The sequence below is a fragment of the Perognathus longimembris genome, chromosome 2, assembly GCF_023159225.1.
Source record: "Perognathus longimembris pacificus isolate PPM17 chromosome 2, ASM2315922v1, whole genome shotgun sequence".
NCBI classification, from domain to species: domain Eukaryota; kingdom Metazoa; phylum Chordata; class Mammalia; order Rodentia; family Heteromyidae; genus Perognathus; species Perognathus longimembris.
In genome coordinates, this window is record NC_063162.1 from 150,102,412 (window position 1) to 150,117,052 (window position 14,641).

Genomic DNA, 14,641 nt, shown 5'->3' on the forward strand with positions numbered 1-14,641 from the left:
CTGTTCTCAGTTGTTTTCAAAGTCTTCTCATTACATTTTTGTTAAACTCAATAAAAAAAAGGTGAGGCCAGGCACAGGTGGTTCACGTCTGTAATCCTAGCGACTCAAGAGGCTGAGATCTGAGGATTCCAGTTCAAAAGCAGCCAGGGTAGGTAAGTCCATGAGACTCTTATCTCCAGTTAACTACCAGAAAATTGGAAGTGGTGCTGTGGCTGAAAATGGTAGAGCCTTGAGCTGAAGACAACACCCGGGCCCAGAGTTCAAGCCCCATTGGAAAAAAAAAAAGTGAGGCTGGGTCTTTACAGAATGAGGTTTTATAATGTACAACACAAAGAAACCTGACATGGAAACCCTGATGAAATTTGCATAATATATGTCAGTGATTATCCCAGCTACACTACTCTCATAGACTTTAACAAATGGCGGGAAATGTGCAGACATGCGTGCAGGGGCCTATTGAGGAGGACTATGGGGACTACCGAAGGACCTGTTCAGGTGAGGTTCTGGAGGAACCAGTGATGGTCTGCCAACTCTGCAGAGAAAAGGAGAAACTGCCAATATATGGAAGGAATGCTGAGTGTGATTGGGAAGGTACAAAGTACTTATGAGACACCAAAGATGGAGAAGGGGGTATAGCTCAGGGGTAGAGCATTTGACTGCAGATCAAGAGGTCCCTGGTTCAAATCCAGGTGCCCCCTTCTGTGACCTTTTTTTTTTTTATCTCATTGGAGCTACCCTTTATATTCTATATGTTATTTCTTCCACTCATGACAGTAGTTAGGATCCCTTGAGCTGAAAGATACAGTTCAACCCTGTACACCTGTCATATTTGCTTTCCTCCATTTTCTTTTTGAATTCTGGTGTCTTTCAGAATTATTTTTTCATTTCTGGCTCCCCTCCCTGTGCATATAATCTAATAACTCCATCTCTATTTTCTGTGATGCACAATACTCTTGGCTTTTCCAGAATAGATCACACACACACACACACACACACACACACACACACACACACACACACACACACACACGGCAGCCTTCCAACGAACCAACATCACCAATTAACCCTATGTCATCTCTCTGTGCCTCCCTATCATAGTTATTGGGTGCACCTTGGGAGACAAATCACATCATCAAGATTATCTGGGCTGTGTGTGAACTGCTTTCTTCTGTGCTGGAGCCCACCACACAGTGGCTCTAGGCCAAAGCCTGTATCAGCTGTTCTGCCAGGAAGAAGAGGGGTTCTGTAGGGTTGTTGCTGTGGATGCCCAGGATTAGAACCATGTGGCAGTGTGAGTGACAACCACTCTGTCATCTCTGGTGGAGACGCGCAAGCTAGGGCCCTAGGGAGGGGAGAGTGGGCCACTTATGATGAAACCAGAATGGCAACAGGAAGTGGAGAGGTAGGTGGGTCTGATGGTCTCATTTATAGATAGGCTTTAGGAATATAGAGCTGAGGTGTTTTTATAGTCATGTTTGGCCACTTCTATAAAGTTGCACCTGAACTATAATTTAACTTTGTGTCACTTTGTGTTACCACATGGATGAAAGGGGTTAACTAGGCAGTGCTTAGTACATAGGGGGTATAGCTCAGGGGTAGAGCATTTGACTGCAGATCAAGAGGTCCCTGGTTCAAATCCAGGTGCCCCCTTATTTACATTTAATTTTTGTACCTACCTTAGAGACATTCATCTTAGATAGGTCCTCAATGAATTTCAGAAGTTACCATTAGTTTAAGTTTCTAGAAACTACCTTAATACTTCCCCCTCAGGACTTCATGAAAGATTGCACTCATATACCTTTTATTTGTACTCTCACTATAACAAGTCAACAGCTTGCAGGCCCCGTTGACCTGGAATCCTCTGCCCTGTTAGTAAAATGCATATAGTGGGTCTCCAATTTGCCCTCTTGAAGCACCTGCCCAATCAGCTTTTATCCCATGCTCACAGGTAAGACATGTTTCCTGACATGATCCAGAGCCAGTCACTGAGTGGTGAGCTGCATCTGTGTATTCCCAGACTCCTACCTAGGAGGCTGTGTTTGGGATGCAAGGGCTGAAGCTTTGTTATGATCACAAGCACAACATGGAAGGTAAGACTTCAGAAGAAGGCTGAAGATGCCAGGAGAGGTGCTGTCAAGTTATAGTTAATATACAACCTGTGTTGAAGAGATGCCAGCAGTAAGCTGTTCTTTCAGTCAGCAAGACAATTTGTTCCTTGAATACTTCTGGCAGCCATAAGAAGACCTACGTAGTTCTAATGAAAGTCTGATTTTTATTCCACATAGCACAACTTCCAGAAAGTCCTCTGCCGGAGAAAACTAAGGAAACTATTATTTTTTCTCATTAAAAATTTTTTTATTATAAAGGTGATATCAGAGCTGAGTACCACTGCTGCATTTGTTCACTCGTTGTCCCTCCATTTCTGTGCCTCTCTTGTCCTCCTGAAGACAAATAAATGTACAAACAAGACAGAAAAGAAAACAAAAAGAACAATAAAACAGAAACTTCTTGAGGAAACTACTGTTGAAAGTAGAAAAATGTGACTCTGATAACCTGGAAGGCAGAAAATATTCTTGAACTTATTGAATTGGCAAAGGATATTTTAGGTTAAAAATGTAGATTACATGAACCGTTTGTTATAAGCTGCCTTTGACAAGGTGCTACAAGAATGTTTTGAAGTGTAATAAGAGCTGACTTGTTTGTATGTAACTGGAATTCAGAGGCAACAGAAATAGTCCAGAAATTGCATGGTTGGAAAAATGAAAGTGGTCTCTCCAAAACAAAGAGGATGTCATTGATACATTATTCTAGGAAAAAAGAGAAAAATGTGTCCTGTTAGCAGGAAAGTGTTAGCAAACAACAAAAAGGAGCATGTGGATTAGACACCTTTTATTAGATCCACTAAATTAAGCAATAATTATTTGCTAAGCATATCCTCTCAGATGAAAAAAAAAAAGAGTTCTCAGGAAAATGAAAGCATGGGTCCCGGAAAGCCTGATTATCTAAAATATGTAAATTAGATGAAAAGCATTATCAAAAAGAAATTTGAGCCCATAACTCTAGCTACTCAGGAGGTTGAGATTTGACAATTGTGCTTCAAATCGACCTGACAAATTCGAAAGACTTGTAACTCCAAATGGTCAACAGATAGTTGAATACTGAGGTGTGTTTCAAGTAGTAGAGCACCAAACGAGAGTATACAAAGCAGCGTGAGAGTGTGAGGCCCTAAGTTCAAGCCCTAGTACTGGCACACACAGGAAGTTTTTGATCATGCTTTAGAAAACAAAAGAGAATACAAAGGAAACCCACCAGCTTTCCTAAGAGAATGGTAGTGACAAAAGCATTCTCGGTGTGGAGTAAAAGGGACTTATAACATGCTTATGTAGTGGGATGCCGTCTCCCCTCGCTTTCTAGCATCCATCCGCTAGCAGGTAGGACGAAACTGTGGGGATGACCATATATTTTCCAGGGACCTCTTCAGGAACTCTGAAGGACAATGATGAAAAAGGAATGGTTCTTAAGAGGTGGAGGCTCAGTGTTAGACAGCTCAAAGGTCTGAGAGCCACACCTGGGTAGCAGCACTGGGTTTAATGGAGGAATGTTCTCTGCACGTGGAATGGTGTTTTTGTTTTTTCACCTGTGTCACTGAGGTTTTGGTGGTTATGCCCAGTGATTTTGAAAAGGCAGGAAAATAGAGAAACTGGTGTCCAGAAGTGGACTCAGCTGGAGGCAAGTGAATCAAGGTGCATGCCCCTTTCCTTTGTGTTTGAAGGTCCATGAGCCAGTTTCCATGACTGTGTGCACTTCCCGTTGGGTCCAACTTTGAACATAAGTGCCCACTGCAGTAAGCCTGTGCACGTCTTTCGTATGAGAGGGCATAGAAGAGACAGAAGTCTTGTCTGATTAGGGTCAGGGAGCCTCACTAGGACTTAAATGTAGTTCATCAGGATTTGGATTCTGATTGGATGGGGCATTAGGGAGTCTTGGCATAAACAAGTATTTTTTGCATGTGGCTCTGACCAGGTAGGTAGAGTATGGTAGAAGAAAAAAACACAAAACTGTTGATTCTAGTTCTTCACTTACTCCTTTTCATACCCTCCCTGGCCCTTGAGTAGCTCCGTTGGGCTCACTCTGTTGCTGTTGTAGCATTGCCATGAAAGGTTCTCTGCCATCAGGGGCCCAGGATGACATACTGGGAGTAGAGGAGTCCATCTCACAGGGAGAACCCAGCAGAGATGGACCATCAGCCTGAACGAAGCAGGGCCACTCAGGTCCACATTGCCCATCTGTGACCACGATGACTCATGCCTTGGGCAAGAGCTTGCAAACTCGTGTTTTGCACGGGGCTGCAGTCTGGAAGCGCCACCGCTGTGGGAGTCGCTAGCTCACACGGCCACGATTCCTACATTCGCGCCCCCCCCCCCACCATGTCAGGTAGGGGAGGGGAGGAGGCTACTTCACTGCACTGAGGAATACAGACGTGGAAAAGCGCACCACGAGGGTGGAGGGCTGGATCCACGGCCGGCCACGTGCTTTAGGCCCGAAGAAGGGGCCGGCCGGCCGGTGGTGGTGGTGGTGGTGGTGGTGGTGGGGCCTGGCCCATGTCCCCACACCACGAGCCAATGAAGAGCCACGGGGCACACAGGATGCACGCACACACCCGGGGAACCTCACGCAGGGCCCTCCCGGCGTTTCCGTGTTTAATCATCAACGGGGTGCGGGGTGGGGTGGGGGGGGGTGGGGGGGGGGCGTGCGGGGAGACGGCTCTGGGGGCGGACTTTGCGGGGCGGGGGTGGGCTGGGGTGGGGTGGGGGGGGTGCGGGGCCGCGCGGGTGTCCTCGGCCGACTCCGTGGGCGAGGCCCGGGGGGCCGTCAGCCCTTGTGCGTGGAGGCCTGGCCCTCGCCTTCCTGCTCCTCCACGCCGGCCTGGCTCATGAGGTCGGCGATGTTCCTCTCCAAGTCGTCGACGCGGCTGCTCATGTCGTTGATCTTCCCGGTGATCTGCTCCGACAGGATCTGGAACTTGTCCTGCATGTGTTGCAGCAGCGTCTGCACCGCCGAGATGAAGTCCTGCACGTTCTTGGGGTTGGTGGTGGTCATCTCCCCGCACCCCGCCCCCCGGGGCCCCACCACCAGCTCGGCGGCGGTGCCGGCGAAGGTCTGGAACCGTCAGCGGCACTTCGGTTGTCTGCGCATGCGCCCGCCCCCGGCCCCGCCCCCGCCCCGGCCCCGCCCCCGGCCCCACTTCTCGCGATGGTACAGGCGTTGCTCGGTCTGGTGAAATAGCCTGAGTCGGAACTGCTGAAGGCTGAGTCGTTATAGCGCTGGGGAAGAGCGCCCGACTGTGAGCCACACGGTCCCCGGTTCAATTCCATGGTGCCTCGCCCGTGCGTCGCGTGCCCCAAGCCGTGGCTACGTCTTTTCTGTAGCCAGGGTTGCGTTTACTAGTCGCTCTCTTCACTGCCCTGCCTCAGACTTGGGGTCGTTTTTATTGCAAATGACCTTTTCCCCATGTCAGGAGCTCTGGATAACTTGGTTCTATAACGTTGACATGATGGGGGGAAGGGGGGCGTGCTCAGCCAGAGCTCACCCAGGCTGACAGGACCTCACCTCAGGATTGCACAAGGGCAGACCATCCCTAGCAAAACTCAGGGCGGGTCCGGGAACTTCTGGTTGTTGGTGGATACCACCCACCCCACCCCCCCCCACTTCCCATCAACTGGGCCTCACTTGCAAACGCTTACGGTGCTCTGTGATGACGATGGGCATTCTGCTGTCAACAGCAGTGACTGAGGCCAAGGTCAGAAAGGGATGGGAAGGTGAGCTGGGCACCTGGGAGGGAGCTCGCCCCAGCCCCGGGGAGGGGGGGGGCACAGAACTGCCAGCCTGCAAGCAAGGACTCAACCCCCCCACCAAGGAACCGAGTCTGTGTGTCGAGCTCACCCGCCTAAGAGGCACACTCGTGGTTTTAGGCTGGATGAGAGTAGGGGGGGAAAAAGAAACATCTGTGGTGAAGGTAAGGACCCAAGTAGGAAGAAGGCAGGTCCTCCTCCATGAGTTTGCAACCTGAGCAATCAGAGCGGGGATGGAGGTCTGCTTGTCTCCCAGGCCCACCTCCTGTGGGCACTGAGAATGCCATACACCAGGCACCCACCTACATCAGCACAGGGAAGTGCCAAGGGCCGCGCCCTCCCACGGGCTGGGGGAGTCTAGGTTGCCCTCAGGAGTGGACAAGGTTACTAGTTCCCTGTGCACGCGCGTGCGCGCACACACACACACAACACACTTGTAGCTCCAGTCAGCCCTGCACCGACCACCTATCAAGTGATTCCCCACTGCAAAGAAATGCATGAGCTTCCTGGACACGGAAGCCATTGAGCATCAGTGTGGATTCTGGTTATGATTTGATGGATAGTCAGCAGTAGTTTATTTTGGTATGGTTTTAACCATTGTCATGCATTCATCTTCACCTCTGTAACATGGGAAGGCACGGAGGAAACCAACAATCTTTAACTGACTTTGACTCCCATTTGTGAGAGACACCGGTACCCCCAGGCCGCTCCCCAGAGGGTTGGCTTCAGGCATTCTCAAGTGGGAGGGTAGAGCTTTAACGCGCGCTCAGTCCTGCTCCCCCACTCACTTTCTCACTGTGGTGCTGTGGTCAACGCCTTGAATCTTGGTGAGACTGAAGGCTTTCCTGGATGCAGAGCTCCCTGATTGACACCCATGCCTCACTGGGACCTAGGAGGTGGCAGTCAGGGTACAGAGTGGGTCAGACCTGGGCTGGCAGGAAGCGTACGATGGGAGGATACCCGCAGGTACACATCTCAGAATGGTGACAGCCAGGGGTGTGGCCATGAAGGTTTAGTGTACTTATTAGACATCCATAAGCAGCTGGGGGTATAGCTCAGGGGTAGAGCATTTGACTGCAGATCAAGAGGTCCCTGGTTCAAATCCAGGTGCCCCCTTCCCCTTTTCCCACCCCAAGGGATATGATGTTTCTTTTCTACCGTGTGTGTGTGTGTGTGTGTGTGTGTGTGTGTGTGTGTGTTGTTTGTTGGTATTGGGGTTTGACATCAGCACCTCATGCTTTTGCTTAGCCTTTTCCACTCAGGGCTAGTGCTGTACCATATGAGTCACACCTCCACTTCCACCTTTTTTCTTGCTGGTTAATTGGGGTTAAGAGAGTCATGAGGGCTGGGAATAGGACTTAGTGGTAGAGTGCTTTCCTAGCACGCATGAAGCCCTGAGTTCAATTCCTCAGTACCACATAAACAAAAAAAAAGCCAGAGTGGTGCTGTGGCTCAAGTAGTAGAGTGCCAGCCTTGTGCAAAAGAAGCCCAGGGACAGTGCCTAGACCATGAGTTCAAGCCCCAGGGCTGGCAAAAAAAAAAAAGCGCCATGAATTTGTCTGCTCCAGAGGCTGATTTCAAACCTCGACCCTCAGATCTCAGCCTCCTGGCAGGCTACAATTACAGACATGGACTACCCACATCAGGCTCCTTTCCAAATGTTTCACCACCTCAATTCAGCCTTCATGGTAGATGGAAGAGCGATGTGTCAGGTACTAACAGAAAGCTACTCTCTTGGGGCTCACAGGCTGCTGTCAGGTAGAGATGCTGTAGGATGCCCCTGCTTCTGTATCCCAACGTTTAGCCTGATGGATAGAGTGCTTCTGAAGCGATTCCAGGAGCTAGAGTCTCAGGGACTCAGGAATTTATAAGGCCACTTGATGGGGTCTGAAGACAGTGATGACCTCGTTACTAGTGAACAGCGAGATACTTTGCTCCCTGTTATGAAGTAGAAAACCATTTAAGTTGGTGCCTAATACCCGGAATAAAAGCCTATTCACCAGTTGTTCTTACACTTGGGCTGCTGGGACCAGCCAATGATCCCCAGGGAAACGAGGACTACATCCTCTTCAGATGCCTTCCTGCTGTCAGCCCCTAGAGGCTCCTATCAGAGCAAAGCCTAGGCTGTGAGAAGAAGCAAGGACAGGCAGTGGGAAATGGAAGAGACCAGCTTAAGGCAACGTCTCTTAGGATGGTTAATTTGATGGATGTGGTGCACAGATATTTGGTCAAACACACCTGTGTTGGCTGTGAAGGCAGTTCTTGGATGTGACCACCTTCCAATCAGGAGACCGAGTAAAGCCTGTCCCCTGCCCCAACGTGAGGGGGCCTCCTGATTTGGCTGAAGTCTCAGAAGACAAGACCGGTGTTCCGAGGAAGAGGAACTCTATCCCCAGAGTGGCCTCAGACCAGAGCTGCCACATCCCAGGTCTCTAGCTTGTGGGGCTGCCCAACAAGAATCAGACTTGTGTATACACAACTGTGTGAGACCTTCTTAAAATTTCCCTACACACACACACACACACACATTCACACACAAACCATATCAACTGTTCTCTCTAGACAACATTGCAAGACGTTCAATGTTTTTCTTAACAAGAGACAAAGCCCCATCTCCAACAGAAATAAGACGATGAGAAATGTGTCCTGGGGCCCCATGATTACAATTCAGCCTTGAGGAAGGTGGGTTTGTCTGGAGCAGCAGGTGTCAGGAAGGATTTCTGTTAGCACCTTTAACCTACCTCTCCTCCATCCACCTGGAAGGATAAATCGAGGTGATGAGAAAAGTGGAAGGGGAATATTTTATTACAGAGAAAAGGCAGGGGGCACCTGGATTTGAACCAGGGACCTCTTGATCTGCAGTCAAATGCTCTACCCCTGAGCTATACCCCCACCTGCTTATGCATGTCTAATACACACTCTAGATCTGCATGGCCATACCCTGGCTGTCACCTTGCCATCCTGTCATACTTCCTACTGCTCTGCCATCTTGTGCTTGTTCTTTCTTTTTAATTAATTTACTTTATTGTTATTATAGAGGTGATGTACAGAGGGATGACAATGACAGGAGTCAGGTAATGAGTACATTTCCTTTTGAACAGTGTTTTCTGTTCCCTCATTCCCCAGTCCCTCCCTTCCATCTCCACCCACCAGTTTTATAGTTCACGACTTGCACAAGTGTGATCGTGGCTTTATAGAGTGAATTTGGAAATTGCTCCCTCTGTTTCTATTTCACAGAAAGGCTTGAGGAGTATTCGTGTTAGTTTGTGTTTAAAAGTCTTAAAGAATTCAGCAGTAAATCCAGGCCTTGTTGGAAGACTTCTGGTGACTTAATCTTGTTGCATATTCTTGACTGGTTTAACTTGTTTTCATCTTCCTGGTTCAGCTTAGGCAGTTTGCATGTCTCTAGAAATGTGTCCATCTCTGCTAGGTTTTCCTTCTCTTCTGAGTATAGGTTTTGAAAGTAGTCCTTTATAATCATTTGGATTTCTTGGATGTTTGTTGTAAGGTTTCCTGTGACACCTCTGATTTTATTGATTTGAATCTCATCACTTCTTTTGTCAACCTCACTAGGTTTCTGTCAATTTTGTAGATTTTTTTTTTCAAAACCCAGAGCACTTTCTGTTTTCTTGATGTGTGCGCTGAGAGGGATGAAGTTTCCCTCGGCACTGCCTTGCTGTATCCCAGAGGTTCTGTGTGATGTGTCTTCGTTTTCATTGAATTGTTAAGAACTTACCAATTTCTTCCTTAACTTCTTCTGTGACTCAAGTGTTATTCATAAGAGTGTCACTCAGTCATGAGTTTGAGTGTTTTCTGCAACTGGCTTTGTTGTTGAGAACAGGTTTCATTCCACTGTGGTCAGAAAGAACACAAGGAGTTATCTCAGTCCTTTTGTATTTGCTTAGGTTCTGTGTGTGTGTGTGTGTGTGTGTGTGTGTGTGTGTGTGTGTGTGTGTGTGTAATCAGTTTTGGAGAATGTTCCATGGGCTACTGAGAAGAATGTGAATTGGGTCATTGTTGGGTGGAATACTTTGTAGATATGTTAAATCCATTTGAGTTCTGGTGTCATTTAATCCAGAGTTTCTTTGCTTTTCTTTTGTTTGGTTGACCTGTCCTTTGGTGAGAGTGGAGTATTAAAATCTCCCACTATTGTTTTTGTGTTGGGGCCTATCATGTTCTGTAAGTGCAAAAGTGTTTGCTTAATGTGTTTAGGTGCTCCATTGTTTGGTGCATAAGTATTGAACACTGTGATTTACTCTTCATGGATCATCCCCTTTATTAATATATATTAACCTTCATTTTCTCTTCATTCTGATTTTAATGAAAAATCTATTTTATTAGATACCAGTCCTGCCTTCTTGCAGGATGCATTTGCATGAAAGGTCTTTTTCTACCCCTCCACTTGTTTTTATCTTTGACTGTGAGATAGGTCTCTTGGAGACAACAAGTGGATGGATCTTGTTTATTGATCCATTCTGCTGCTCTACTTCTACTTCTTTTGGTTGGGGAATTGAGTCGTTAATGTTTAAGGTTACTATAGAGAGATGTGCCATGTTTCCTGCCATTTTCACTATGGTGTATCTAAAAGCATTTCTCCTCAGATCCTGTCTACTGGGAGTACTGTATGCTTCCATCAGGTGGGTGAGATTTTCTCTCTTAATGTTGGGGAAGTTTCCTGTTATTATATTATTTTATTGAATAGGTTTTCAATGCATTTAGTTTTTATTTCTTCCCCCTCATTGAGCCTGACGATGTGTAAATTTGGCCTTTTGGCTGAGTTGGCCAGTACTTAGAATTTCTGTTGAAATGTTCGGAGTGTTTTTTTCCATGCCTTTTAAATTTTTTTTTTTTTTTTGGCCAGTCCTGGGGTTTGGACTCAGGGCCTGAGCACTGTCCCTGGCTTCTTTTTGCTCAAGGCTAGCACTCTGCCACTTGAGCCGCAGCGCCACTTCTGGCCATTTTCTGTATATGTGGTGCTGAGGAATCGAACCCAGGGCCTCATGTATACGAGGCAGGCACTCTTGCCACTAGGCCATATCCCCAGCCCCCCTTTTTAAAAATTTTAATCCCTCTGTTTTATCCTCAATTCCCGATACTCTGCGTTTTTCATTTCACTTATTCTGTCACCTAGGCACCCAACTGTGGTTTGCAATAGGGGAATTAAACTTTTTATGCCTCTTTACTGAGGTCAGTTCTCATGGTGTTAATATAATCTTTTAATGGGGTGTATAGTGTTTACATTTTTCTTTCCCTATCCTTTTTGCGTGACCTGCATGTTCTTTGGGTTTCCTCATTGCACCTCCATTTGTCTTTGGCTATCCCTTTTATTTCATCAGTCAGTTCCCTCATCGTTTCTTTGATGGTCCTTTGGTCCTCCATCTGTCCTGCTTCCCTCTCACTAGGGTTCCTTCCCTGGACTGTTGTTGGCTTTTGGATTTGGTGTGTTGTCTTGATTGTTCATGAGTTTTGCCATGTATCGTGGTGACTCACACATTTGGGTTCAGGTGTCGTTGAGGTCGTCAGGCTGTGGTGAAGTGTTGTGTGATGCCCTGGGCAGATCTCTGTCGTATTTGCGTTTGGCAATTGTCAGCTCTGGGCGCAGATAGTGTAATGTGTCCTGGTCGGTTGTGGGAGTTCTGTGGTGTGTGGGGGGCGGGGGCGTCTGGTGTTCTGGCCTAGGTTTAGGCCTGCTGGTGCAGCACACAGCAGCTGAATGTCCTGGCCCCATTTTTGTGTCTGGGGAAAGTGGCCTTCCGCAGGCATAGTGGGAGTCTTGTTCTGGTCTATTTCCAGAGGGGCTGGGCATAGCGTCCCAGCATCCAGATCTCATTTGAGCCCTGGGGGTGGGTTCATATTCCTATGATGCTCTAATGGGAGGTTGTCCCCAACTGAGTCCTGAATGGGGAGAGGTGTCAGCAGGAGATTGTTTCTGGTGGTTAATTGGAGATAAAGATCTCATGAACTTTACTGCCTGGGCTGGCTTTGAACTGTGATCCTCAGATCTCAGCCTCTGGAGCAGCTAGGATTTACAAGTGTGAGCTACTCAGCACCTGGCTCTATTGAATCTGTGTAGTTACTCTCTTTTCATAGCATAGTAATATTTCTCTCAAAACTTTCTCTGTTTAAACAACTGGGTAGTTTCTGTCTCCTCTTTGTCTACAAATGACATGAAGCAAAACACAGGGCAAAAGTTGTAGAGAAGTAGTGCTTCAGCCATGGGGACCCATCTGAAGTGTCACCAAGCATAGTTAAGGGCACAGAGATGACATAATGGGAAAATTATCATTTTTCCAGAGGAGGAACAATTGAAGGTATGTCTGTTATGGAGGACATTAAATCAAGAAAGGAGGGGTGCAAAACAGGGGGCACCTGGATTTGAACCAGGGACCTCTTGATCTGCAGTCAAATGCTCTACCCCTGAGCTATACCCCCTGATCTGAGGAAAGGGTATAATTGTTCTCCTTTGTACGAGTCAAGGACATCAGAGCGAGGCAGTCTTTCTGGTTTGGATGTCCTGGTCGGCTCTATGGTTGTGAACTCTGGATCCTCAGCTCCTTAACAAACTTCTTTCTCTTCTTTCACCCTCATATCTGTATGTACCTTTGTGGCTTTGTTGACTCGTGCAACTGAGATCTTCAAATCATCTAGATAATTTCCAACAACAACAATTATTGAGTATCTACAATGTTGTAAGCTACAGTATTTACATCTACAATCACTACACTTAATTGGGGATATAAGTATTACTATGTCACAGTACCTTCTCCTGCATGGAAGAAAGTTCAGAGCCTATGTCTGGAAGGTTGTTTAATTATAGAATAATATTTATTATAATATGTCAGGCAAAAAAGGAAACACAATGTTATCTGAGTGGAAGTATAGATGACTTCAGCTTTTTAAAATGCTGTTGTTTATCTCCAACAGTTCCACATCAAACTTATTTCTTCTGTTAAAGATGTTACTTGGGAAAAAATGACATGGTAGAGAGCTCATTTTTAGGATTTTATTTTTCAGAAACACTCATGCAAGTGTGCACAGACATGGATCTGTGGAGATTCATTGCATGGCTTTTGAATTTGTAGAAGATTCACAGCCATCTAAATACAGATTAAAGGTAGCCATCAAAATAGTGATTGAAACATGATGGTAGATTGACAAGATGGAATACAATGCAGGCATAGAAGATGAAACATGTCCAGACTGCTAACACAGACAGATGCTGCAATAGGTGTCTTCAGTAAGAAATACTTTTTGTCTTTAGAGTTTCGCTGACTGGTTCTTATTTATTTAGGCTTATCAAACGCCACCTGGCCTAAACATTAAAGTCTTGACACTCTCAGGAAGGACAACAGAGTAAGGGGAGGGAAATATGGTTGTTTCCCTGGTTCTGAAATGGTCCATGAAAGTCAAAGAGTATGAAATATACACGAAGACCTGAGTGAGGATGAGGAGTACTGGGATAAGTTCTGAGTAGTCACAAAACTGGAATATTGACAAGTTTTAAAGAACAAAAAGTGCTAAGTAAAATGGTGTCTTTTGTTAGCAAAAAGTGCCCATTTTTATGAAGGAACCTGTAAAGCACACCACAGAGCAAGATTTGTGGTTTCAGGCACTTGTGTTATCCACTGATAAGAGAGATTGGAGGGCACAGGTTACTTACAATTCAAGAGTAAAATAAAGCCCTACTTGCTTCACACAAAAGCCAAAGTAAGCCTTGTTTGACCAGCCTCCATCTTAAATGGTTATTTCTCTGCCATTCAGTGTAGAAATTACTACTTTGTTCCTTCAAAATAGTTTTACTATAAGAATATATTTGTAATTCATCTAAGAAATCAACTTCTGTTGATTATATAAATCTGACGAGTCATGAAACGTCCTTCAGTTAGTTATGAAAAGAAGTAGTGAAAGGTGACTAATGTGAAATATAATAAAAACCATGAACTGTACCTCTATATTATAAGCTACATATGTGAGCCCGCAACAACTTCTGAGATCGTCTACCAAAGAAAGTAATTCATTTTACAAAAAACATGGAAAGCCACTACAGTCTTTAGATTTGAGATGGGTGATAAAACATACTGATCCCTTCTATAGAGTTTTTCTTTACAGCTTGAATAAGACATAATGTATCCTTGAACTGGTCCACAAGGCTAAGCACACCAAGAATTTAACATGTTGATGCTTCACTCTCTGCAAACTCTCTAAGACTGAGGAGGGCCCTCTCATGGCCATAGATGCTGATGGCTATGGAAAGAAGACTAATTTTACTCCACCCAAGAGAGAACGTGTGGAGAAAGGGGGGAAAGTATGGAAACTAAGAAGTACTGAAAAAGCAGTTGTCCGTGGAAGATGCTGTTCAATCCAGTTGTCAGTGTTGTGCAGATAAGGACTTTGTACACATAAGGCATTATGCATGGTGAGGATGCACAGGACACAAGGAGATGCCATTGACAGAAGGGCCAGGACACACATGATAGACATAGTTGGAACGAGGAAGCTTCAGGCAGGAAAGACTTCCCAGAACTCCTGCCCAACTGGTTCTTACCTCAGCTACAGTCTAGAAGCCACCAGGGAGCTCTTTACTGTACATGTCCTGATTTAATTGGTCTGGGGTGGAGCCTGAGAATGATACTTTTTATAGACTCTTAAAATGATTCTAATTTATATTTAGGGTCAAGAACCAACATAGAAAAGCCTCCCAATTTACTGGCTCCAGAAAAAAAAATTTCCCTCTGATATTTACTGAAGTGAAAGAAAGCTGTTATATACACATCTCCTTAATTAAAAAT

At 46.0% G+C, this 14,641-nt stretch overlaps 1 protein-coding gene and 5 non-coding genes across 6 annotated transcripts; 3 read left to right on the forward strand and 3 right to left on the reverse strand.

Moving 5' to 3' along the window:
* The first annotated feature begins 626 nt into the window (after positions 1 to 626).
* On the forward strand, positions 627 to 698 carry Trnac-gca. The gene has a single exon. It is a non-coding gene; the product is annotated as a tRNA-Cys (tRNA).
* Positions 699 to 1,578: 880 nt separating this feature from the next.
* On the forward strand, positions 1,579 to 1,650 carry Trnac-gca. The gene has a single exon. It is a non-coding gene; the product is annotated as a tRNA-Cys (tRNA).
* A 3,222-nt stretch (positions 1,651 to 4,872) lies between these two features.
* LOC125347306 (heat shock factor-binding protein 1-like) lies at positions 4,873 to 5,101 on the reverse strand. The gene has a single exon (XM_048340455.1). The coding sequence runs from the start codon at positions 5,098 to 5,100 to the stop codon at positions 4,873 to 4,875; it is 228 nt and encodes a 75-aa protein (XP_048196412.1). The 5' UTR covers position 5,101.
* A 1,795-nt stretch (positions 5,102 to 6,896) lies between these two features.
* Positions 6,897 to 6,968, forward strand: Trnac-gca. Its single transcript has one exon. It is a non-coding gene; the product is annotated as a tRNA-Cys (tRNA).
* Positions 6,969 to 8,672: 1,704 nt separating this feature from the next.
* Positions 8,673 to 8,744, reverse strand: Trnac-gca. Its single transcript has one exon. It is a non-coding gene; the product is annotated as a tRNA-Cys (tRNA).
* A 3,468-nt stretch (positions 8,745 to 12,212) lies between these two features.
* On the reverse strand, positions 12,213 to 12,284 carry Trnac-gca. Its single transcript has one exon. It is a non-coding gene; the product is annotated as a tRNA-Cys (tRNA).
* Between the last annotated feature and the right edge of the window lie 2,357 nt (positions 12,285 to 14,641).